We start from the raw sequence: 25,448 nt of genomic DNA, 5'->3' as shown, positions 1-25,448 counted from the left end.
TTTTATTTTCTCTACAAATAACGTTTAATTTACATTCAATTATTATTTTTCAACGTACGTAATTTATTCTCGTATGTGTATGTCGTTTAATACCGGTATATATAGTACTCTGTTAAGCCATGAGTAACTCAGGATACGATTTTGTCACGGAGGTCACGGAAATTGTGAATTTCAACAAAAGTCCGTAAAATCATGGAAATGAATGTAAAAACACATTTGGTTAGGCACTGCCGTTATTTCCTTTAAAATGCAGTATGCCGTGCACTGAAAATACAAATCTGCGAGTATCTGTAAATTGTTTGGTTGTGTATCCGCGCAGCATTTAGCAGTGTCGGTCAGAGAATGAGATTTGTATTTTGTAGCTGAGCGAGCATGTAAATGAACACAGATCGTATATTACTGTAAAAGTGGGCTTGCATCATTAAAAAATCTTAATTAATAATTCCATTTTATTTTTTGAAACTTTTTTTTTTCATACAATGTAGTGTACCCAAGTAATCTACTGAAAATAAATAAATAATTTTAGTTTTAACTGTAGCTAAAACGAGAGGTGTATCTGTTTTGTAGTCCTTTTTTCTAATCTTTGTGATGCCTCGTTTCTTGGACACGGTGCCTGCCTGTGTGATTTGACTTCAACTCTTTGTTTGTTTGTTTGTTTGTTTGTTTGTGTGTTTGTTTGTTTGTGTGTTTGTTTGTTTGTTTTAAAGGGGCATTATTATTATTGAACAATATTTATATACTGTTTCATTTTGAGCACGGTAATAAAAACAATGATTTGACATGCTGGTTTTGGTTACGTTGATATGAAAGGATCATTAACTAAGTTTTGTTCTCTAAAGTAACATTTAAACTTGCCAGCAGTCAAAGGCAATAGTCTTTATATTATTGGTTTGGGTGTACTATTTAAAAGCTCATGTGTATGGTGATGTAGCTAAACCTACATTATTTGGTGACCTTTCCGTGAATGTTGTTTTTTTTTTTTTTTTTTGAAATGTACAAAAAACCACCGTGCCAAAATCGTGAGTGTATCGCAATTACAATTGAGAAACGTGTTGATAGTCAGATTGGTTTTACTTACACGGTTTTGCTGTGAAACAACGAAATGTTTTTTTTATGTCTGGAACCAACTCCCCAGTAATGTTGTTGAAGCTGACACCCTGGGATCCTTCAAGAAGCTGCTTGATGAGATTCTGGGATCAATAAGCTACCAACAACCAAACGAGCAAGGTGGGCCTCCTCTCATTTATAAACTTTCTTATGTTCTTAATCGTCGAAATCAGCCTTACTATTTCATTTAAAAGCAGAACAAAGAAACATGTTCAAGCAGAACCTATAGAAACTGAATGCAGACAAGTGATTCATCTTTATTAATGTGAATACAATTATGCAGAGCGATTGTAATAAAGTGTATCCAGCATGCTATATATATATTCCATTAGCTGCTTCTACAAGTTTGAGATCAGATTCCATTGTAGCTGCTTCTACAAGTTTGAGATCAGATTCCATTGTAGCTGCTTCTACAAGTTTGAGATCAGATTCCATTGTAGCTGCGTCTACAAGTTTGAGATCAGATTCCATTGTAGCTGCGTCTACAAGTTTGAGATCAGATTCCATTGTAGCTGCTTCTACAAGTTTGAGATCAGATTCCATTGTAGCTGCTTCTACAAGTTTGAAATCAGATTCCATTGTAGCTGCTTCTACAAGTTTGAGATCAGATTCCATTGTAGCTGCGTCTACAAGTTTGAGATCAGATTCCATTGTAGCTGCTTCTACAAGTTTGAAATCAGATTCCATTGTAGCTGCGTCTACAAGTTTGAAATCAGATTCCATTGTAGCTGCGTCTACAAGTTTGAAATCAGATTCCATTGTAGCTGCTTCTACAAGTTTGAGATCAGATTCCATTGTAGCTGCTTCTACAAGTTTGAAATCAGATTCCATTGTAGCTGCGTCTACAAGTTTGAGATCAGATTCCATTGTAGTTGCGTCTACAAGTTTGAGATCAGATTCCATTGTAGCTGCTTCTACAAGTTTGAGATCAGATTCCATTGTAGCTGCTACTAGGTTTGGTATATGTAGGAACAATTACGTTTTTTTTTCTTTTCAACATTAAATATTTTCGTGAAAATACTGGAGGAAACGCGACACTTGTAGAGCTCCTGTGTTGACTTATTCACATTTGTGTTTTATAGGGTGGCTGTGGCCTGCTCAAGGGAAGGATTCATTTGCTTTCTGTGGTGCTTGTCGCCTCACCAGAAAGATCTTCCACTGCATTCAAAATCACAGAAGCATGTTTCAAAGAATGAAAACAAAACTGAGGAATGGAGTGCAGAGCTTTGGAAAGCCTTCTACCGGTCAAGCACTGCTTGGAGTGGAGCTGTCAGCCAACTCTACAAATGCTGCAGAAGATCACAAGCAGCATGTCTCACATCCCAAGGAGCAGGGCTGTCTGGAAGCTCTTCTGGGAAGCCTGGTTTTGCAGAGGGATCCCAGGTAGGATGGATGTAAGTATTCAATCATTTGATTTATTCACTGCTATTGTATATCCATGCAGCTAATCCAGTCAGAATCTGTAACTAGAGGGTAATGATGCAGCTTTATTTATGTTCTTAAAGAACACAAGTCATGCGCATGTTCATGAAAATGAGGGGACATTTCTTCACCAGTAGGGGAATTTTGAGAGGAGTGTCTGGGAACCCTGCAGTGCACGGTTACCTGGTTTTCAGTGACACATTGGTCCCTCTGTATTGTGACGCAGTTCACTTGATATTTGTCTTATTCCTCGTATTGTTTAAATATATATATATTATACACGATTAGCATGTCAGTTTTATCAGCTTATTAGAAACACTGTTTTTATTCAGAAACTGATTAAGAACACTACAGTATTCATTTGAACAAGTGACTCTTAACAGTGTGAATGTAGCACTGTTCATGACTGCGTGCCTCTGTTAGAACACACCTCCGTCACACAAGAGGTTATGCAAATATAAATACATGGCACGTCCAACCTGCCCAATATGAAAATGGAAAAGAACTTCTCATTAGGAGAAAAATGAAGCATTTTGTATTTAAATATTAGCAGTGGGAAACACAAGAATATTCCCCAAACGGTGGAAGGCTTTACCCCCGAATGGAGAAGCAGCGCCCTGTATCTGTATTACCTGTTTCCAAACTAATTCAGATGCACAGATGAGTCTATACCATGAAGTGTTGAGTCAGGACCAGCTCCATATTATCCTATCCAAGCACAGGAAATGCAATTGAAATGGGAGATAGGGAACACAACCGAGAGAGACTGAGAGAGAAGTCTGGAATTAAAAGAAGGGAATGGAGCCTCACCTTGCTGATGAACACACACACACACGTATCGTGGTCTGCACCGAATGTTCCATCACCAGGATAAATTACAAAACAAACTGACAGGGTTCTACAGTAGCATTTTATTTATTTATTATTGTGTCCCTCTCAAACAGTAACAGAGGTAAACATGTTAGGGCTGCAAGGTTAAATAGAGAGGAGGCGTGATGCGCTGCTCTCAAGTGCTGGTCCCAGTGGTTGTGGACCCGGTCCAGCTTAGTGCTCCCCACCCTCGTAGCCAGTGGGGAGAGCGTTCACATGAGAGTTATGGAACAAGCTGTGGTTCCCGTCGCCCCAGGGGAAGGGCTGCAGGGAGGGGAGAGAGAGAGAGAGAGAACGTTAGCTGACCATCACAAATACACCTGGTTCCAACTGTACAAAACCCTTCATCGTACATGAATCCCACAACACTAACAGCAGGTTTGTTAAGTTTCCAAGGACTTACTGAAGCAGCACCGATGGGCTGTTAGCACCACTTCTTCCCAGCAACGTTTGAATTGTATTACAATACGGTATTGATTTCTACATTCATTCAAATCTTCTCTTCACACATCAAGAGGGCCTACATTGTAACGCTAACATGACACTGCTTAATAAGTCTGACCAAATTCAGACATCTATTCACTGCACACCCATTAGTTTTGTATTGCCATTCACTTAAACAATTTGCCATTGACAGGCACATGCAGATAACATTAGATGGAATGGTATATTATTTAAAATACACAGGAGACCCTGATATTAATGCAGACTCTTTCAAATGTAAATATCACATTAAAATGAGCTATACTGTTTAATTCTCCTTATTTAACTATATTAAATATATAGCACAGGGTGCTGCATAAGATTTTCACCAACTCAAGGACACAGCAGCCAGTCTGACCCCTGCTGGAGCGGGTACCAGCGTGTGTAACTCAAGGACACAGCAGCCAGTCTGACCCCTGCTGGAGCGGGTACCAGCGTGTGTAACTCAAGGCCACACAGCCAGTCTGACCCCTGCTGGAGCGGGTGCCAGCGTGTGTAACTCAAGGACACAGCAGCCAGTCTGACCCCTGCTGGAGCGGGTACCAGCGTGTGTAACTCAAGGACACAGCAGCCAGTCTGACCCCTGCTGGAGCGGGTACCAGCGTGTGTAACTCAAGGCCACACAGCCAGTCTGACCCCTGCTGGAGCGGGTGCCAGCGTGTGTAACTCAAGGACACAGCAGCCAGTCTGACCCCTGCTGGAGCGGGTACCAGCGTGTGTAACTCAAGGACACAGCAGCCAGTCTGACCCCTGCTGGAGCGGGTACCAGCGTGTGTAACTCAAGGACACAGCAGCCAGTCTGACCCCTGCTGGAGCGGGTACCAGCGTGTGTAACTCAAGGACACAGCAGCCAGTCTGACCCCTGCTGGAGCGGGTACCAGCGTGTGTAACTCAAGGACACAGCAGCCAGTCTGACCCCTGCTGGAGCGGGTACCAGCGTGTGTAACTCAAGGACACAGCAGCCAGTCTGACCCCTGCTGGAGCGGGTACCAGCGTGTGTATCTCAAGGACACAGCAGCCAGTCTGACCCCTGCTGGAGCGGGTACCAGCGTGTGTAACTCAAGGACACAGCAGCCAGTCTGACCCCTGCTGGAGCGGGTACCAGCGTGTGTAACTCAAGGACACAGCAGCCAGTCTGACCCCTGCTGGAGCGGGTACCAGCGTGTGTATCTCAAGGACACAGCAGCCAGTCTGACCCCTGCTGGAGCGGGTACCAGCGTGTGTAACTCAAGGACACAGCAGCCAGTCTGACCCCTGCTGGAGCGGGTACCAGCGTGTGTAACTCAAGGACACAGCAGCCAGTCTGACCCCTGCTGGAGCGGGTACCAGCGTGTGTAACTCAAGGACACAGCAGCCAGTCTGACCCCTGCTGGAGCGGGTACCAGCGTGTGTATCTCAAGGACACAGCAGCCAGTCTGACCCCTGCTGGAGCGGGTACCAGCGTGTGTATCTCAAGGACACAGCAGCCAGTCTGACCCCTGCTGGAGCGGGTACCAGCGTGTGTAACTCAAGGACACAGCAGCCAGTCTGACCCCTGCTGGAGCGGGTACCAGCGTGTGTATCTCAAGGACACAGCAGCCAGTCTGACCCCTGCTGGAGCGGGTACCAGCGTGTGTATCTCAAGGACACAGCAGCCAGTCTGACCCCTGCTGGAGCGGGTACCAGCGTGTGTATCTCAAGGACACAGCAGCCAGTCTGACCCCTGCTGGAGCGGGTACCAGCGTGTGTATCTCAAGGACACAGCAGCCAGTCTGACCCCTGCTGGAGCGGGTACCAGCGTGTGTAACTCAAGGACACAGCAGCCAGTCTGACCCCTGCTGGAGCGGGTACCAGCGTGTGTAACTCAAGGACACAGCAGCCAGTCTGACCCCTGCTGGAGCGGGTGCCAGCGTGTGTATCTCAAGGACACAGCAGCCAGTCTGACCCCTGCTGGAGCGGGTACCAGCGTGTGTATCTCAAGGACACAGCAGTGATGTGAGCGGAGCGGTTACCTTGCTGCGAATCTGCAGGTGTGGGTAGGCGATAAACTCCGGCCGGTCGTGGGAGTGATGCTGCATCTTCAGGTAAGTGTTGAGCATGCAGACCCCCACCGCTGGCAGAGCCACCACGAAGGACAGGATCTTCCATGTGCGCGCTGCAAGCAACACAAGACATGTGAAATATATAATCCAAAAAAGAAACCAAAACGAGGAGGCCCTCAGAGTCACTTCTATAATACAATACCAACTAGGATGCAACACACCTAGTACCAAATGTATCACCCTTACTATATTAAAGAAACAAATTCTAAATGTATTTACAAAAATAGTCAAACTGCACACAGCTACTTCCCGTCGCGCAGCGCTTATTTTTTTTTTATTTTTTTTTTTTTTTAAGCACTCAAAACTTAACTCCGAAACCTACCCCTAGACCTAACTCACTATTAAACGATGTTACTATTATTTCAACACCCTCTAGTGGCTAATACATCCAACGTTCACCCCCTGCATCGAAAGATAATACTTGGCAATATTTTTACCTATATTTCAAAAAATTCATAACTACTGTATTTAACTCACTTTATTTTTTTAAACGAACTATTAATGCTTAACTACAAAAAGGCAGAATTTTTTCTTTGAGTGTGTGAGATAGATAGATAGATGGTGATACCGTAATGCACTGCAATGTCATTTTGTATGAATGCATTTAATTGCACGTTCGGTCAAGCCAATTTCTCAGCATCCCCAAGACACCCGATATATTTTGCAAGCACGACTAGTCTAAGCAAGACTGTCAAACAGATCTCGGTCAAGTTTTATAGGAGCACCATGTCCCGATAACTAAGCTAACGCCGGGTAAGCAATCAACAACATCGCTCTCGGGTCGCCCAAGTGAGGTGTCGTGTCAGGGTTTCTAAGGCGGTGTAGAGGACACTGAAAAACATACACGCTGAACACAGCGTACGACCCCCTCGCTAAACAGTGCGAATAAGGACAGCTGCGACAGTTAGTGCTCCCGTCCCGCCGCCCCTCGCAAGGTCACCGATCGCCAGCACTTGGTTAGGTTTTCACATTCTCTGCTCAGAGCAGCGCTTCCTCTTCGTTTGGTGAATCACGAGGGGACGCCCTTCTTCTTACCAGCCTGGTGTGGCTCGCCGTGCGCGGCGGCTGAGAGCTGCCGGGTCTGGGCGCTGAAAGTCCGCAGAAGAGGTTGTAAGAGTCGCCCTGCTGCCGCCATCTTGGAGTCTCTGGTGTGAATGATCAGGGACAGGAAACGGAAGAAGCTTGCTTTTTTTTTTTCCTTCCTGTACCGCTACAGTAAATCTTTTTGTTTGTATATAGTATTATTATTTATTTACTCGTATAATCATAACTATATTGTATATTTTATGTGATTATACATATTACATTCGTAATTTAAAAAAAAAATATCAGAATATAAAAACGGTTCTGGGTAAGTGTGACGTAATGTATCGCGGACGTAAATCAAGACAGTACTGAAATACTTCACTGTGATTGGTTGGTTTCTTATTTTATTATTATGTATTTCTTAGCAGACTTACAGGTATTGCAGGGCAGTACATGGTTACAATGTAAAACATATTAAATACATTATACTAGTTTTGAGTAATTGTAAATAATACTACTAAAATACAATATGAAATAAGATGCAACAATTTATATCTTCGACATTAGTGCAAGGACAGTGCATGAGCTGAGGGTCCAGTAACGTGGTGCTGAGGTCAGGTGATACAGTGCAGAGTAGGAGGGGTAAAAATCACAGTGTGGTTCCCTGATGGCTTTCAGAGTGCGGGGCTCAACGAATGCATCCATTATGCACACAGTGAAGAGACATGCTGTTAAACTGTAATGCTCAGAGTGGCCACTGGGAGGCAGGCTACCACCGTCTTTCCCACGAAGATGCTATAAAGCCATCTATGTTACTAACTATAGTGACTTTTTTTTTTTTTAACTGACCAAGCAAGGATTGCTTTTTTGACAGAAATCCTGCTGCGATTTCAACACCAGAGTTCTGACTGCTTCTTGCAGGCAGTAATAAAAAATATGACTGAAAAAATAATTTTTTTTTAAGTAATATTAAAGTGTAAACATGAATGTGCACACAAGGTACCAGATTTTGAAATCATTTCAATTGCTATTTTTAAACCTGCAATTGCTATAAAATACTATTACGTAGAAAATACAAATATAATACAAATAGAAATACTATATAACAACGTTTACATGACAAAGCAGAAAACTTTTTTAAACGTCACTTTTCTGTGTTTACATGATTAACGATAGAAAGTCTAATTAGAATTCAACTGTATACATGGATTGAAGTTTTCGGAAAACGCAGGATATTTTCGCATGCAAAGTACTGTAGTAGCCTAAGTACGATTTGAAGACCATACATTTCTGCGACAGAACGGAGACCAATCCAATAACTCAAGTGCTTTATCGAAGAGTCAGGTCTTAAATTCAAATATTACTATCCTGTACCTCTATTCAGATTCCCCACAATGTGCAGTCAGCCTTTCCAACAGCTCATCCTGTTCTGTATTACTAGTTTCTTGTGCAGACTTTATTTTAAATTCTCACGTCATTTTAAAGCTGTTAAGCATTCGCTGCTTCAGTATGGGCTATTAACAAATACATACGGACTTTAACAAACGCATTACTTTATCCTGACCTAGACAAACGGAAGCATGCAGACTGGCTGCAGATTATTATTATTATTTTCTCCGTTTATTAAAACCACGCGCAGAATGAAGGTCAGAGTTTGCACATGTGCAGTACGCTATTGGAATACGTTTTCTGAAAAGTGTCTTTACATTACATACATTTTGCTAGTTTTCGGAATCGGACATTTCTAGGTGTTGTTTTCCGAAAACTGACTTCAGGAATATTCCGATACATTTTCCGAAAACCGCGTTTACATGACATTTGATATCGGAATTAGTTTTCAGAAAACTTAATTTTCCTAACAATATCGTAATTCTCATGCGCATGTAAACGCACTTATTTACACGAACCCTTACGCCCTTGTGAACAAATACAAGTCAAATAAGAAACGGACACAATCGGATAGGTTGTAAGGATTATTTATGAACAATACTAAATATTTATTTTTGAAAAAAATAACAGAAATATACACAATAAAACAATCGTTTAAAAAAAAAACCACATACAACGAATAAAAAACATTTGTAAGCAGTCTAATGCACTCATACTAAACACACGATCTCTGCGAGATGGATGATAAATAGGGGTCTGCTTAAACTCGGGAAATGTATGTATTTCTACCTCGCGGCGATTACAAATGCAAATCACTGAATGCACACTGCGCTTACCTCGACTATGGAAAATGTGTGTGTGTGTATATATATATATATAAACGAATACCGAGCAGAAAAAAGGCGAAAGTCACTACAAAAGCAAAGCTGAACTCTGATCGCTGGAACATCTCTCCCACACAGCAAACACGCCTTCCGCAGCGCCCCGTCCAATGAGCGACCGAGAAGGTTCCCGCGTTCTAACAATCCCGTGCTTTGATTGGTACAATGTTGGAACAATGCTAAACAAGCACGCAATCTGATTGGTCGAGTGTTCTAACGTTAGTACAATGTTGGAACAAATTTTAAAACAAGCACGCAATCTGATTGGTCGAGTGCTCTAACGTTGGTACAATGTTGGAACAAATTTTAAAACAAGCACCACTGTTTGGATGTGTTTTTTTTTTTTTTTTTTAAACGCCTGGAGTAGGTTTCAGTATTAAAGCCATGCATTGGCGAGGTTTACATGTGAGTGTCTCACACTCTGATTGATGATGTTTACCTCCTAACTGATCTGCAAAATAAAAAGACACAATATTTCTCTTTATAATAACTGAACGGCAGCTTCCTGTAACTGCATTGTTTTGTGTTAGTTTAACCCTTCTAAAAAAGCAGAGCTGCGATTTACATTAGCTAATAGAGCTGAGATTTACATTAGCTAGTAGATATGAGTGAGGCAATGGCTGCCAGTGCAGCAGGGATTAGAACAGGACAATAATGTTCCAACAACAGTTAACCGTTTGAGTAAACCAGTACAGCACTGCTAGGGAAGGAGAAGGACCTAGGGGAGGGACGGGGGTCTGGTTTCAACTGACGAGCTGCTCCTCCACCTAGGGGCTTTAAACAGCAAGCTGAAAATGTCTCCAATTACGGCAGTCCCTCATGTGAAACCACGCCCCTCAGATGGGAACTAGACTCAGCCGCACTGCTATTGTACGTCACGACAAAGGGAAGTCCCAGCCTGCATAACTCCCAGCACCCTCTCGTGCAGAGAGCTACAAATGGATCTGCGAAAGGGTGTTTTTTGGGGGTGCGGGTGGGGGGGGGGGTGCAAAGTTGTGATGTAATTGGACTGTGTTTTGTTGAGTGTATATAGGGGTACACATTAAAACACACTATTATAGAACAGAGGAAGCATGGTAACTGCTCCACCACAGCTGCAGGACTTGGGAGTGTGTCGCGCTATATAGAGTTCCTGTCCTCAGAGTGTATTTGTGCTCGCTTCGGCAGCACATATACTAAAATTGGAACGATACAGAGAAGATTAGCATGGCCCCTGCGCAAGGATGACACGCAAATTCGTGAAGCGTTCCATATTTTTACTTTCGTTATTTAGGAAAAATAAAAAAAAACATACTTTTAAGTCGTCCCGATGTGCCAGGCAGTGTTGTGTGATACACTGGCATTACAGATTCTGTCCTGCCCCCCGTCGGTGAGATGAGAGGAGGTTAAAAGCTCTAAAACCATGAACGCAGACCAGCCCGGCTCTTTAGCATAGCTGTTAAGAGACTCGCTTGCAGTTACGGCTCACACCCAGCCTCCACCCTGGTACACCAGCAATGTTAATTCCTCAGCTGAAACTCTTCCACTTACACCAAAAAAGCAAAGAAAAGGAGCAGAGGATGGTTTGGATCCATGGAGCTCTGGGTTATGGGCCAGCGCGCTTCCACAGTGCCACTCTGCTGCACGGGGTTAGAGGCCAGTTTGTACACTACTTATGTGTCAGTCCAAATGAATGATTATCTCAGGAGGACACATGCCTTAATCAGGATATTTTACAAGGACAGTTTGTACAAATGGCCAGCACACAGTAAACAACTTTTAAACCATGGTAAACGATGGTAAATGCATAGTATAACCACTCTTAGCCAAGGACGGTTTACTTGGCGCCATGACCAGGTGCTGCGATGTTTGGCATTTGCATTGGAAGACAAGCTTAACATGACCAATAAGTTGCCACCTGTTCCATCAAAACATTACCCCCAAAGGACAACATTCCTCCGCCCAGGAGAGCAACCACCAAGAAAAGGTGTTAAAGCCAGTCCTTGCCCAGGACAACTGGAAGCTGCTAGAGACTGGAAAATGCTGGCAGATGTTGGTCAACGGCTTATTTTTCCACCTGAGATTGACACCACTAACCTTCGACCAGATATTGTCTTGTGGTCTGGATCAGCATGCCTTGTTCACCTGGTAGAGTTAACAGTGCCATGGGAGGATGCTGTAGATGAGGCGTATGAGAGGAAGAAACCGCGGTATGCTCAACTAGCCGCTGAAGCGGAACAGCGAGGATGGAGAGTCCGGGTTTACCCAGTGGAGGTGGGTTGTCGAGGATTTGTGGCACACTCTACAACCCGGTTTTTCAGAGACGTCGCATTTAGTGGCCAAGAGTTGCATCGCACATTGAAGAACTTATCTGAAGCAGCAGAGAGGAGCAGCAACTGGCTGTGGTTGAGACGGAATGATTCTGGCTGGGGATCTCAAGCACAATAGAAAGAAAGAAACGCTGATGTATGGGTAAGTAAGCTGGGCTGAATTGAGTGGGGGACGGAGGGGGGTGATGCTGGGACGCCAGAATCACCGTCGAGCCCTCTTGAGGTGTTGTGGGCTAGTTCAAATCAGCATGAAGTTTTAACATCTACTCCAGTGTAACGGAAATCATAATCTTGGGAAAGAATATCTATTCATAAAAAGTGTTACAAAGTCAATTAAAAGCAGTGTTCCCAGTCTGTTTCAGGACGCACCTCTCTACCTGTCCTTTTAAAACAATGACCCCGTCCCTCACTGCTGAACCCGAGGCTTCTCCATGGAGCTTCCCAGATGAGAGGAAGCACACAAGCAGCCACTTCCTCAGCATTCTCTCAAGGCTAGAAGGAGATTCCTGCGCTAAGGTAACAAGGTTAACAAAGGGCAGTTTCTTTCTCCCTCTCTCTGTCTGTGCTTTGCCTGTTTTTAAGAAGCTGATTGATTTGGAGCAGAGCAGAAAGGGGGCAGGATCCCTCATCACCTTTCATGTGGAAAGAAAGCTGCAGCTCTGGGTCAGAAGTCACCGGGGCAACGTTTTCTTCTGAATTGCCTGGAGAATTTCCAAGTTTCTCTTTTATTAGTGCAAAACGGTATGGAGTAACTACATTGACTGCCCTTTAATGGCCATGGAGGTAATTAAAAAACAAAAAAGTTACTTCTAGTGTACATCCCTGGGAAGATATAACAGGTGTGATTTACTACTGTAAAATCACAGTGTGGTTCCCAGATGGCTTTCAGAGTGTGGGGCTGAAGAAATGGGGATTGAATCCATTATGCACACACTGAAGAGACATGCTGTTAAACTGTAATTCTTAGAATGGCCACTGGGAGACAGGCTACCACTGTTTGGATGTTTTTTTGAAATGCTTGGAGTAGGTTTCAGTATTAAAGCCATGCATTGGCGAGGTTTACATGTGAGTGTCTCACACTCTGATTGATGATGTTTACCTCCTAACTGATCTGCAAAATAAAAAATAACACAATAATGTTCCAACAACAATTAAACTTTCGAATAACAATACAAGTTAAGTTCTAGCAATCTTCTTAAAGCTAATGCAGATATTTAGTTTGCTGTCCTCATGTTAAAGCGTTTTACTAAAAAGCAGTTTGCAGTTTTGCTGTTAGATCAGTTGCTAGTTTTTTTATACTTCAGTTTCATTTTACTTAGGTTTAAGTTTCTGTAAACCAGTACAGCACTGCAAGGGAAGGAGAAGGACTTAGGGGAGGGACGAGGGTCTGGTTTCAACTGACGAGCTGCTGCTCCACCTAGGGGCTTTAAACAGCAAGCTGAAAATGTCTCCAATTACGGCAGTCCCTCATGTGAAACCACGCCCCTCAGATGGGAACTAGACTCAGCCGCACTGCTATTGTACGTCACGACAAAGGGAAGTCCCAGCCTGCATAACTCCCAGCACCCTCTCGTGCAGAGAGCTACAAATGGATCTGCGAAAGGGTGTTTTTTGGGGGTGCGGGTGGGGGGGGTGCAAAGTTGTGATGTAATTGGACTGTGTTTTGTTGAGTGTATATAGGGGTACACATTAAAACACACTATTATAGAACAGAGGAAGCATGGTAACTGCTCCACCACAGCTGCAGGACTTGGGAGTGTGTTGCGCTATATAGAGCTCCTGTCCTCAGAGTGTATTTGTGCTCGCTTCGGCAGCACATATACTAAAATTGGAACGATACAGAGAAGATTAGCATGGCCCCTGCGCAAGGATGACACGCAAATTCGTGAAGCGTTCCATATTTTTACTTTCGTTATTTAGGAAAAATAAAAAAAAACATACTTTTAAGTCGTCCCGATGTGCCAGGCAGTGTTGTGTGATACACTGGCATTACAGATTCTGTCCTGCCCCCTGTCGGTGAGATGAGAGGAGGTTAAAAGCACAGGAAATTAAACTTCTAAATGACTTTTACAGTCACATTTTGAAATTTGATTGGCTCACAGTGGCCATGTTTTTTTTTAATGTAGCGACTTGCTTTGAATAAACTTGATAGACAACCTTGCCAAGGCTATGTATGCAAAGTTTCACTTAAATCGGCATAATGGTTTCAGATGTGTAAACATGGTTAGAATATTTTTTGACAAATCCAATATGGCTGCCAAAACATGTGACCAAACGACTTGAGATGAACAAATCTAAATATAGGCAATAAGGGTAGTGTGTGCTCCAAGTTTCACATCTCTACCGTAAACTGTTATGGAGAAGATTTTTTTTAATTGTCCATAATTCTCGAAAAATCCAATATGGCCACCAAACCATGTGACCTAATACCTTCATTTTCGCTCTGACACAACTTCCCAAAGGCCTTTACCATCATACCAAGTTTTGTGAGTTTTCGTGCAACAGTGTTGATTTTACAGACATACGGAAGTTTGGCTCAAAAAATCCAGCATGGCTGCCAAACCATGTGACCAATCAACTTAATTATTTTGTTGACATTAATTTCTCATAGGCCTCTACTACTGGATGAAGTTCATCACTCTACCACATTGTATCATAGAGAAACACTGAAATATATGCAAGTTGACCATTCAATATGGCTGCCAAACTACGCTACAGATTTTCTTCTCTTGAACAAATCTGAATATAGGCCATGAGGGGAGTATGTGCACCAAGTTTCGCAGGAAACGGTTTTGGAGAAGATTTTTTACAATTGGCCAAAATTCTTGAAAAAATCCAATATGGCTGCCAAACCATGTGACCTGTGACCTATCATTTTCGCTCTGACACAACCTCCCAAAGGCCTCTACCACCCTACCAAGTTTAATGAGTTTTCGTGCAACAGTTTTCATTTTATGCAACTTTTAAGTTTTCTTGGCGGAAAAAATAAGTTGCCAGCAACTTTACGGCTTCCAGTACCAGTACCAGTAACAGCACCAGTACCAAACACTTTAGCAAATAGTGCAGAATGCCAGTACCAGTACCAAACACTTTAGAAAGTAGTGCAGAATGCCATTTTTACATAGTAACCATGACCCTATCTGCACTCTATAATGTTATAAGCCAGTTTTACATTTGACCTTTAGGAGAGGTCAGAGGTCACAGGCAATGAACATTTTTTATAGATCATACATGGGTTACTATATGTGTTCCATAGTAACCATGGCCCTATCTGCACTCTACAAAGAGTTATAAGCCACTTTTACATTTGACCTTTAGGAGAGGTCAAAGGTCACGAGCAATGGAATTTTTTGATAGATCATACATGGGCTACTATAAGTGTTCCATAGTAACCATGGCCCCATCTGCACTCTACAAGGAGTTATTAGCCACTTTTACATTTGACCTTTAGGAGAGGTCAAAGGTCACGAGCAATGGAATTTTTTGATAGATCGTACATGGGTTACTATATGTGTTCCATAGTAACCATGGCCCTATCTGCACCCTACAAGGAGTTATTAGCCACTTTTACATTTGACCTTTAGAAGAGGTCAAAGGTCACGAGCAATGGAATTTTTTGATAGATCATACATGGGTTACTATATGTGTTCCATAGTAACCATGGCCCTATCTGCACCCTACAAGGAGTTATTAGCCACTTTTACATTTGACCTTTAGAAGAGGTCAAAGGTCACGAGCAATGGAATTTTTTGATAGATCATACATGGGTTACTATATGTGTTCCATAGTAACCATGGCCATGTCTGCACTCTACAAGGAGTTATTAGCCAGTTTTGTAAGTTAATGATGTCATCCTTTGTGGCTGCCATGTTTTTTTTTTATTGTAGCAACTTCCCTTGAACAACTAACAAAGACAACCACACTTAAGATCACGTGTGCCAATTTTTGGTTCAATCGGACTAGCGGTTTCAGAGACAAAGTTTTTGTAAGCTAGTTTTGTATGTTGATGATGTCATCCAATGTGGCGGCCATGTTTTTTATTGTAGCAACTTCCCTTGAACACCCTTTAAAGACAACAACACAACGATCATGTGTACCATTGTGTTTGGTTCAATCGGACTAGCGGTTTGGGAGAAGAAGGTCTTTGTAGTTTGTGATCATGACGTCTATACCATGTGATTATAACGTCATGCAGCATGGCCACCATACCACACAACCTATCAGCTTCTTATGAACGCCACTTAATCTTGGACTATCCCTCAACAAGTATACCAACTTTCAGCACTCTGCAATAAGTGTTTTTCCAAAGACCAAAACCACGTGACCTACGAAATGTTCAATTAACATCTACCAACTTCCCATAAGCATCGACCATCCGACCGAATTTCGTCAGTTTTAGAGCAATTTTTGGCGGAAATAATAAGAATAATCCCAGCAATAACAATAGGCTTCCCAGCTTTAGCTGGGAAGCCTAATAAAAATCCTAACAGAAACAATAGGCTTCCCAGCCATGAGCTCGGAAGCCTAATTAAAAGCAGTGTTCCCAGTCTGTTTCAGGATGCACCTCTCTACCTGTCCTTTTAAAACAATGACCCCGTCCCTCACTGCTGAACCCGAGGCTTCTCCGTGGAGCTTCCCAGATGAGAGGAAGCACACAAGCAGCCACTTCCTCAGCATTCTCTCAAGGCTAGAAGGAGATTCCTGCGCTAAGGTAGCAAGAGCTGAATATCATGGTAAAGCATAGGAAAGTGTGGTGTATGCCAAAGCCCTGAGAAAGAATGGTACAAGAATGATACAGTTTGCATTACAGTTTCAATGAGAATCTTACAAGTACAATTCAGCATGCTTGCTCCTGTGATTAGTGTCAGTTGTAAACGGGCTGCTGAAAGACAGGAAGCAGCACCCAGCCAGCCCTGCCCCAGCTCTCTGAATAGCGGTTGGATGGCTGCTCCACAAATCTACTTTAACCATGTTTCTGTGAGAGCGCTCCTCTGATTCGTCAGAGACAATGCCTGGGGTGACCCCCTCTGACAAAAGGAACCGCTCCCATTGGTGCTTCCAGAATAAAAGAGCTGGGAATTAGCACAGGTTTTATGTTGCAAATGAAGGCAGACAGTTTCTCCAGGTGGGAATGGCACTGCCTATTGTGTGACAGGCTGCCTTTGTCCCTGCTGTGCTTTGGCTCTGAAAGAATGAAAACTTCTCTCCTTCCTCCCCTCAGGAGAGCTGCGCACACAGGGACAGCCACTGTACAGCGAGCCAACTGAGGAGGCATGAAACCGACCCCATTCGCTGAGAAAAAAGTAACCAGTTCTCATAGGAAAAAGCTTGCCAGGCTCCTTCACAGCCGGGTGAGAAACCCCTACCCATGTGCCTGCTCAGCAGGGAAGACTGCAGGCAACTTTTACTGGCACTCGTAGGGGGCATTTCAAGCAATTTTAAAAAAGTACTGTAGCTTGATCAAAGATCGTCAACAATTTGTGGCTTGAATTATTCTCACGGCGGAAATTGCTTTGAAGTGTCATCTGCAACAAGTTGCTGCACAAGTTGCTTGATGCATTTAAATGGGATTATTTTTTCCTTTGATTTACACAACCTACTCAACACTTTCAATGTGTGAAAAAATGGGGGAGAGGTGAAAAAACAAATCAATTAAAAATAAAAACCTGAAAAGTCTTCATTAGATAAATATTCACCCCCTTTGCTATGACACTCCTAAATAAGCTCAGGTGCAACCAATTGTCTTCGAAATTCACACAATAAGTTAAAGGGAGTTCATCTGTGTGCAATAAAAGTGGTTCACATGATTTCAGATTAAATACACCTGTCTCTGTAAGGTCCCACAGTTGGGTAGTGCATTCAAAGCAAAGATACTACCATGAAGACCAAGGAGCTTTCAAAACAACTCCGGGGTAAAGTTGTGGAAAGGCACCGATCAGGGGAGGGGTATAAAAAGATTTCAAAGGCATTGAATATCCCTTGGAGCACAGTCAAGTCGATCATTAAGAAGTGGAAGGTATAGGGCACCACCCAGAATCTGTTTAGAGCAGGCTGTCCTCCCAAACTGAGCAGCCGGGTAAGAAGGGCATTGGTCAGAGAAGCCAGCAAGAGGCCAATGACAACTCTGAAAGACCTACATCATTCCATGGCTGAGATGGAAGAAACTGTCCATGTGTCAACAATAGCTCAGGTACTCCACAAATCTGGCCTGTATGGAAGAGTGGCAAGGAGGAAGCCATTTCTGAAAAAAGCCCATGTAAAATCCCGCTTGGAATTTGCAAAAAGGCATGTGGGAGACTCTGAAAAGATGTGGCAAAAGATTCAGTGGTCCGATGAAATAAAAATTTGGCCTAAATGCAAAGCGTTATGTCTGGCGCAAACCCAACACAGCACATCACCCAGGTAACACCATCCCTACTGTGAAGCATGGTGGTGGCAGCATCATGCTATGGGGATGCTTTTCATCGGCAGGGACTGGGAAGCTTGTCAGGGTAGAGGGCAAACTGGATGGAGGTAAATACAGGGTAATCCTTGAGGAAAACCTGCTTCAGTCTGCAAAAGACCTAAGACTGGGACGGAGATTCACCTTTCAGCAGGACAATGACCCCAAGCACACAGCCAAAGCGACTCTGGAGTGGCTTAAAAACAAGAAAGTGAATGTCCTAGAGTGGCCCAGTCAAAGCCTGGACATGAATCTGATTGAGAATCTGTGGCAAGACTGGAAGATTGCTGTCCACCAACAATCCCCATCCAACTTGACAGAGCTTGAACAATTTTACCAAGAAGAATGGACGATTATTGCACGATCCCGATGTGCAAACCTGGTAGAGACTTACCCCAAAAGACTCACAGCTGTAACTGCTGCCAAAGGTGGTTCTATTTTTCTAGTTTATTTTTTATTTTTCATTAACTGTTTTTCCACAATAAAAATTATCTTGCCTCTTCAAAGTGTTGAGTAGGTTGTATAAATCAAAGGAAAAAAATCCCATTTAAATGCATCAAGAATTCCGGTTGTAACACAACAAACTGAAAACGTCCAAGGGGGGTGAATACTTACTATAGGCACTGTAGTGGTTGTTTCTTTTTGTCAGTATTTGTGTTTTGCTGTCGTTTCATAAAACTCATCACACAAACACATACAGTGCTTTCTTTTTACACCACACACCCAAAAAACAACAGTTTGGTTAGAACTGTGGTCCAAATCAACACAGAGAATCACAGGGGGGTTCCAAATGGAGATTCCAGGACCGTACTATTAACATGTATTTCATTGTATCTAGGGTATTACACCTATACTGCTTGAGTGCAGTCTCGTGGAGCCGTGCAGGTTTTCGTCCCAGCCCTGTCTGTTTGAATCGTCCTCCGATCGACTCGCTAGCTTCCCATCACAGTAAATCTGCGCAGAAGAAGAGCACCCGTGCAAATGGAAATGGAGTGCATTTGAAGTTTTAAAAATGATAGTGCAATTAAAAACTATAGCCTAAAACCTGAAAGCTGAAGACGGTTTAGCCACAGTATATCCGGTTTCCTAAAAGATTCACTCGCACATCCTTGACTCCGCCCCCTCCCCCTCCAGGCTGAGCTGCGTGCAGGTGAGCGGTCTCCGTGGCGCCCAGGTATGTGGGCGGAGTCTCCAGTGCCAGGTGCCTGGTTACCTGCCTGGTTGTTTGAAACCGGATCCCCATTTCAGACATGGCACTCCAAGCAGATGTACCAGGGGCTCAACTTTCACAGGCATTTAATAATTTATTTGGAACAAAACGGTTTTGACAGCAAACTTGTTTGTGTATTAAGTTTGTCTTTTATGTTTCAGAAGTGCTGTCTGGGAATTGGGGTGGATGAATAAAATGAAGCTGTGTGTGTATGTGCCTGGTGTTAATTGTAGTGCAAGGTGAGGCTCAGTTACAAATATATGTCTGAGAGAGGCTTTGGAAAGAGACAGCGATCACAGTGTTTAAACCATGAATAAATTATAGCTGCCAATTCCGCTGCGATATTTAATATTATTTCTTATCAGGTTTGTCGCAGCTGAGGCCCAGTTGTAAACGAATACAGATCCCTGCTTGTCCTCTTTGTTCAGTGTATATAATTACAGATTACACAGCAGAGCCATTCTCCTGCTTTTAGACAATAATACCCTGGCGTGTCTGTGAAAGGTGCTCTGTGCAGGTAACTAAGAGGCAGGGCCTTTGGAAACCTGATGAGAATCGCCACTGAACTTCAAAAAGGTTCCCACAAGAAAAACTGCAGCTAAACTGAATGTGGTAGACTGTTCATGTGTGTCAGTGTGTGTTTAACTGGCAACGCAGTAAGTGTTTAAATAGAGTGATATGCAGTGTCCCTCATGACATATAAACGATAGGGAAACTGCAGTCTAACAACACTGCAGCCTATACCTGATTTTTCATATGGTTCTACGATAAACTACAGTTTTTAGGAAATGGAAAACTATTTAAAAAATATATAGATTGCCTTGGGATCTCAAATACATGACATTTGTTTATGTTTTCCTGTCCGAAATGACACCACTGCAGTAAACTGATCAGCGTGGAGCACTGTATTTAGATGTGAATAAGACTTCATTGGCAATCAGTGCTGCTGCTGTGTGGACATAGTTAGGGTTAAGCTGAGGGAACACAAAGCCACTTTTTCAGGAACAGTGGCTTGAAACCTGGGTTCAGGAGACCTAGTTTGAGGCAACTTTGCTGTTTCAAATGCCAAGTCCTCCCTGGTGTGCCGTGCAGTGATCTGAAAACAAGTTGCAAGCCACAGACACAGTCTTATCAGACACTGGTTTGGGGATCTGCTGCAGTTGTGAAGCTGGGCCTGTCCTGGCAGGCAGGGTGTGAGAGAGGGAAGCCAGCCAGTCCCACTAAAAATAGGCAGGTTTGTGTCAGGAGGAATTGTGTTGATAGCTCCGGAGTGGGAGGGGTCGGAAAAAAGATAAAAGGAGAAGACGGGGGGGGGGGGGGGGGGGTCTGTTTATTTGGCAGTGAAACACTCATCTTCACATACAAACGTCATGAGGGTGTGGGATGGGGGGGATGCTGATAAACAGAGTGATCTGAGTCACTTCTTTCACCAGCGCTGGATAACCAGGCCCTTACTTTTCTAACCAGGGAGATTCTTTTCTTCCTCTTTATGTTGATTTTAATAACCTGCAGCCCACACACAACAAGTTTCTGGAGGGCAGTGTCCCGTACCGTCTCAGTGGTGAAGAGTATTGTATCTTTATTGCAATGTGAATGTGATGTAACTCTAATTGCCTGCTTTCCTCTGGCAGGATGGTGCATCTCATCCAGTTTTCCTCAAGCAAATAATGTTAATTATTAAATAAATAAAGAAGTGAACAAACAGCTCCCTGCTGAGGCTGCCTGCGCTCTGGTGTCTGTTGAAAGGGTGGGAGTGAAGCCGGGACGCTGCCCAGAATAGCTGCCCTGCTTTTCTGTCTCATTTCCGCAGCCCCAGGCGCTCTCGCTCTCTCTCTCTCTCTCTCTCTCTCTTTCTCCCCTTGCTGAATGTCTCTGTCTTTTTTATTCCATAAGAACTGAGCTACTCAAACCCACTGCCTTCCACACTGTAGTCCAGCACTCTAACCACTGAGCTACTCAAACCCACTGCCTTCCGCACTGCAGTCCAGCACTAACACTGAGCTGTCGTTCCCTGTGTGGCTCTGTGCTGACTGAGCCCTCTGTTTTGTACACCTGCATTCCTGGCTCTCCGGAAGCCAACCCTGTTTACTGTAATTTGGGGATTAGACCCTGCAGGCAACAGGGAGAGAGCTAATCTGCCAGGCCCATCTGCTATGGTGAGGTAGAGCTAAACAGAGAATAAAGTTCCAAGAGCAGGGAGAGGACGAGTGAGGGACAGGGAGGGGGGTGAGAGGATGAGTGAGGGAGGGGAGCAGGTGGATGAGAAAGAGTGAGAAAAAGTGGGGCAGAGCAGGTAGGAGAGGGAGTGAGAAAAACAGTTCAGAAAGGGGAGAGGAGGGGGCAGAAAATGAGAAGAAAAGCAGAGAGAGAAGGTAGGAGAGGGAGTGAAAGCCTGTTCATTAACTGAGAAAGACTTAACTGCTGTTATCCAATCAGAAACGGGCTGGCTGCGCACTGCATTCATCAGAGACAGTTTTGTTTCAGATCTTCAGTCTGAGAGCATTTCAAATTGGGGAGAGGACAGGGAGAAACACTGAAGTGTCACTAAATGAAAAACTAATAATATAAACCAAAAACTGCAGCCAGGAGTCCAGCGCCCCGATCAATGGGCTGAGAAAATTCCTGCCTGCTTGGTCAGCAGAACTAATCGGGATTGTCTCCTGAAGTCCCCCCCGTCATCCATTCTCCTCGGAGTTCAGACAATGCAAATACACCCCTCCCCCGCCACACACACACCACCCACATTGCAACCAAGCAAAGCCGTCCATCCCAGCCAATCAGAATCGGCTTAGCTTTTGAGTTTGTTTCTTGTGACCCCTGAGTAAGCTTTGGGACAGAGGGGACGGCGAGTCCTATTCATGCCTCGTGACCTTTGCCCTGGACACAGCAGGACTGGAGCTGAGGGAGATGGACTATGAACTGTGAGGAATGCTTTCCCTGTGGAAGTTTTTTTTTGTTTGTACTGTTTCTTTAAAACTGTCAGCGCCAGCACTGGTTGTTTAGCAACCGACAACACCAGTACATTTCCCAGAAGTTCTACACTGTCCCGAAAACTGAGAGGGATTACTTCTTGTTTCTGGTTTAGTTTCTGAACTTCTGAGCCCCATGAACCTTTTCATATAAAACGAACTTCGATCAACTGAAATGTCTTTGAATCAGATAGTTTGTATCAGGTGGAAATGACATCACATTACAGTTAGTTGTACTGTTTAATTATCTTAACTATATATAAACATATCTCATATAAGGTGGTGTGTAAGATACAAGCTGATTTTCACCCAGTCGAGGTCAGTGTGGCCAGTAAGCCCACCCTGTAGGATTCTCTAGTGCTATAAGTCACAGGTGTGATAAAGCCTTCCAACAGTAGAACTGTGGTCTGATTCAGTCAAGGTCATTGGTGATTGCTAGTCATATTGATCTGGTTGCTGTGTATGGATTGGGTACCTTTGCAGTAATTGAATCCCCAGACTGCAAGCCTCCCTCACATTACCTAATCCATCAATAAACTCTATCGAGCACCTTGACAAGCACTTCAATTCAGAAAGCATTTCCTCCATAATCTCTTTCAGTTTCTGCTTTACCCCCTACAATCCCTACCTCGTCCGTCTTCATCTGGCCTCTCCTCTCCCTCTCCTGTTCCCAGACCCCTTATCTCTCTACTCCTCTGTATAACCCTCTTCTCCCCTTCACTAACCCCCATCTCTCTCCTTAACCCTTTCCTGTTCCCAGACCCCTTCTCCTCTCTGTATAATCCTCTGCTCCCCTTCTCTCACCCCTGTCTCTCCTTATCCCCTCCCTCCTGTTCCCAGACCCCTTCCCTCTCTCTACCCCTCCTCTCTGTATAACCCTCTGCCCTTCTCTCACCCCTGTCTCCTTACCCCCTCCCTCTCCCCCTTTTCTGTTCCCAGACCTCCCCCATTCTCTTTCCCCACTCTACCCTTCTCTCTGACCCCGTCCTCTCTCTCCTATTCAAGTTGATTGATCAGGCATGTGGAAACTCGGCACACCCAACGCTCCCATGCGAACTTCACGTTGCCAAGCGCAGCTCCCCCCCTTAGAGAGCCCTTCTGTCAGCTGCAGACTGAAGGGAGCTGAAAACACGCAGGGACGGCTTTCTGCTGCAGAGTCACTGGGACCAGGAGCCCCTCTGCATCAAACTAATAGAAATTCACATTGCTGTCACTCTACAGACATGTAGTCCCCTGTTAGCTCACTGCAATGGGATCTCACAGCTTTCCTCGTTCTGTACTGTGACCCCAGAGTCATCGGCAGTCTGCAGAACCTCCCAAATAAATAGATCCTTCCTCTCTGTGTGTTTATTCCCTCTATAGCTACAGACAGAAAACACAGGCACATATATGCACCCACTCCTGTCACCACCCCAAACACATGCTATTATCAGCCTTGTTATAATTACTGAGGATGTGTAGACTGGCTGAGTAGTCAGTTTTTTTTTCTTCCTCTTTTTCTTTCACTTTGCTTCATATTTGAAGATCGAAAGTGGGAAATGAATGATTCCGACCCCTAAAAGAAAGTCAAACACACTGTGGTTAATGGTTTCTTGCAGGTCTTCTGCTAGGGCCTGCAAAGGTGCATTGTTTGGAGCTGCGAGGCTGCGGTGGTTCTGGCGAGCCTCTGGAATACCACAGCAGTAGAGTTCATGAGAGACTGAGAGAGCATTCCATCCCAACATGTCTAATCTGCCAGTACGTCTGGTGCACTGAAGAGTGTCAGCATTATCACAGGCCTGCAACATTCTGGAGGCTGTGTGGCACAGAATACAAGCCTTCAAATGAAACTTGGTCTAGTCCATGATTTTATCCAGTCCTGCGTTAGGAATGAGATTGAGCAATAACTCAGAAACCGAGAATTACCTGGCATTATAAAATGTGGGATTACTGAAAGTCTAGTGCAATAATACATGTTTTGTTTTTTCTTTATAATGCAGTAATCTAGTCCTCAAACATAAAAACTATGAATGTTTTTTCAAAAGTATTCCAAGGTACTTTCTCCAGAATGTTGCAGTGTTTTTTTTATTTTTTTGGTCAGGTAAAGCAGTTTTGAGACGGGCTTGCGTAAGCGGCTGTGACGCGCTGGCCGGCTCTGCTCCGTGCTGTGGCTGCTGTTCCCTCGGGGTAGAGCCACAGCAGCACGGACAGCGGAACTGCTGAGTCCCAAGTATTAGCATGACAATCCGGCCATCTCCTTACTAAAGCCAGGCTCCAGTAATCCTTTTGCAATGCACCCCCCCTCCCGATTAACTACACGGGGAGGGTGGATTAAAATGACAGACACGCAGCGCAACAAGCGCTTCACAGCTAATCAGATACCGCACATGGAAGAACACTGCGGTTAATACAGTAAACATACAAATACAAAAATGAAAACACTTTACAGAGCTCTAATAATACGATATACAGTAAAGTAAATGTGTGTGTTCTGCGTGTTATATAAGTTATTAAAGTGTGAAATCGCTGATTGTTATTTTTATTTCAAATTGAGCTTCAATAGTTTTCGTTTCTATCTGGATTGTGTTGTTGGAAACCATGTTAAACTGACCCGGTTGATTCGGCAGATTTCAGAGGCAGAACAAATTCATTAGACAATCCTCTTACACCCAGACAAGCTTAGCAATGTATTGCAGTATACTGTATATCTGGACAGGTGGACAATACACGGGACCACGAGGACGCGGAAAACACAAGAAAAGCGAAGGCAGCGACCGGTGTGCCCACTTCAGATATCCCATCCCTACGCCTCCGAATCACATGAGGTCGATACAGAATCAATAAGGAACAATTAGTTACTATTTAACGCTTCAGATTCTGGAATGGTTTTGTAGATTGGTAAATATGGAGTGGTTTATTGTTGTGTTGTGTGTGTGTGTTTATTTACCGGTGTAATAAGAGGATCTCATTGCTTGGCTATCCATGTAATAGGTATTAGTACCGCTGAGTCGGCTGATTGTCTGCACCGTGGAAAGGGATGCCGCGTCACGTGTTCCCGAGTGCCGACTCTCACACGGTTAATAAGACGCATTGAGGGAAGAAAGGCGGTTCATGAGATAACTGGTCGCTCATTAAAACACTTGAGATCAGTCTATGTACATGCTTGCAACCCGTTATCATGAAACCTCTTTCATGAACAGGAACACACTTTGTTCATTTTAATCCTCCTGTTTGTTTTTTGTCCTTGCTAATTAAAAAGCACCTGCCACCCCCCTGAACA

General features: G+C 43.8%; 1 protein-coding gene and 2 non-coding genes across 3 annotated transcripts; 2 read left to right on the top strand and 1 right to left on the bottom strand.

Annotated features, from left to right (window-relative positions):
• Nucleotides 1–3,425: 3,425 nt before the first annotated feature.
• LOC117427981 (cytochrome c oxidase subunit 6A, mitochondrial-like) lies at nt 3,426–7,149 on the bottom strand. Its single transcript, XM_034901733.2, has 3 exons — nt 6,999–7,149; nt 5,874–6,016; nt 3,426–3,663 (listed from the first exon to the last, which is right to left on the bottom strand). Exons 1-3 carry the CDS (start codon nt 7,096–7,098, stop codon nt 3,574–3,576), a joined length of 333 nt encoding a protein of 110 aa, XP_034757624.1. The 5' UTR covers nt 7,099–7,149; the 3' UTR covers nt 3,426–3,573.
• Nucleotides 7,150–10,410: 3,261 nt separating this feature from the next.
• On the top strand, nt 10,411–10,517 carry LOC117428580 (U6 spliceosomal RNA). Its single transcript, XR_004548331.1, has one exon. It is a non-coding gene; the product is annotated as a U6 spliceosomal RNA (small nuclear RNA).
• Nucleotides 10,518–13,366: 2,849 nt separating this feature from the next.
• Nucleotides 13,367–13,473, top strand: LOC117428579 (U6 spliceosomal RNA). Its single transcript, XR_004548330.1, has one exon. It is a non-coding gene; the product is annotated as a U6 spliceosomal RNA (small nuclear RNA).
• Nucleotides 13,474–25,448: the final 11,975 nt, after the last annotated feature.

The sequence above is a fragment of the Acipenser ruthenus genome, chromosome 21, assembly GCF_902713425.1.
Source record: "Acipenser ruthenus chromosome 21, fAciRut3.2 maternal haplotype, whole genome shotgun sequence".
NCBI lineage: Eukaryota > Metazoa > Chordata > Actinopteri > Acipenseriformes > Acipenseridae > Acipenser > Acipenser ruthenus.
The sequence above is the reverse complement of the archived record's forward strand: the minus strand, read 5'-3'. Positions and strand labels throughout refer to the sequence as shown.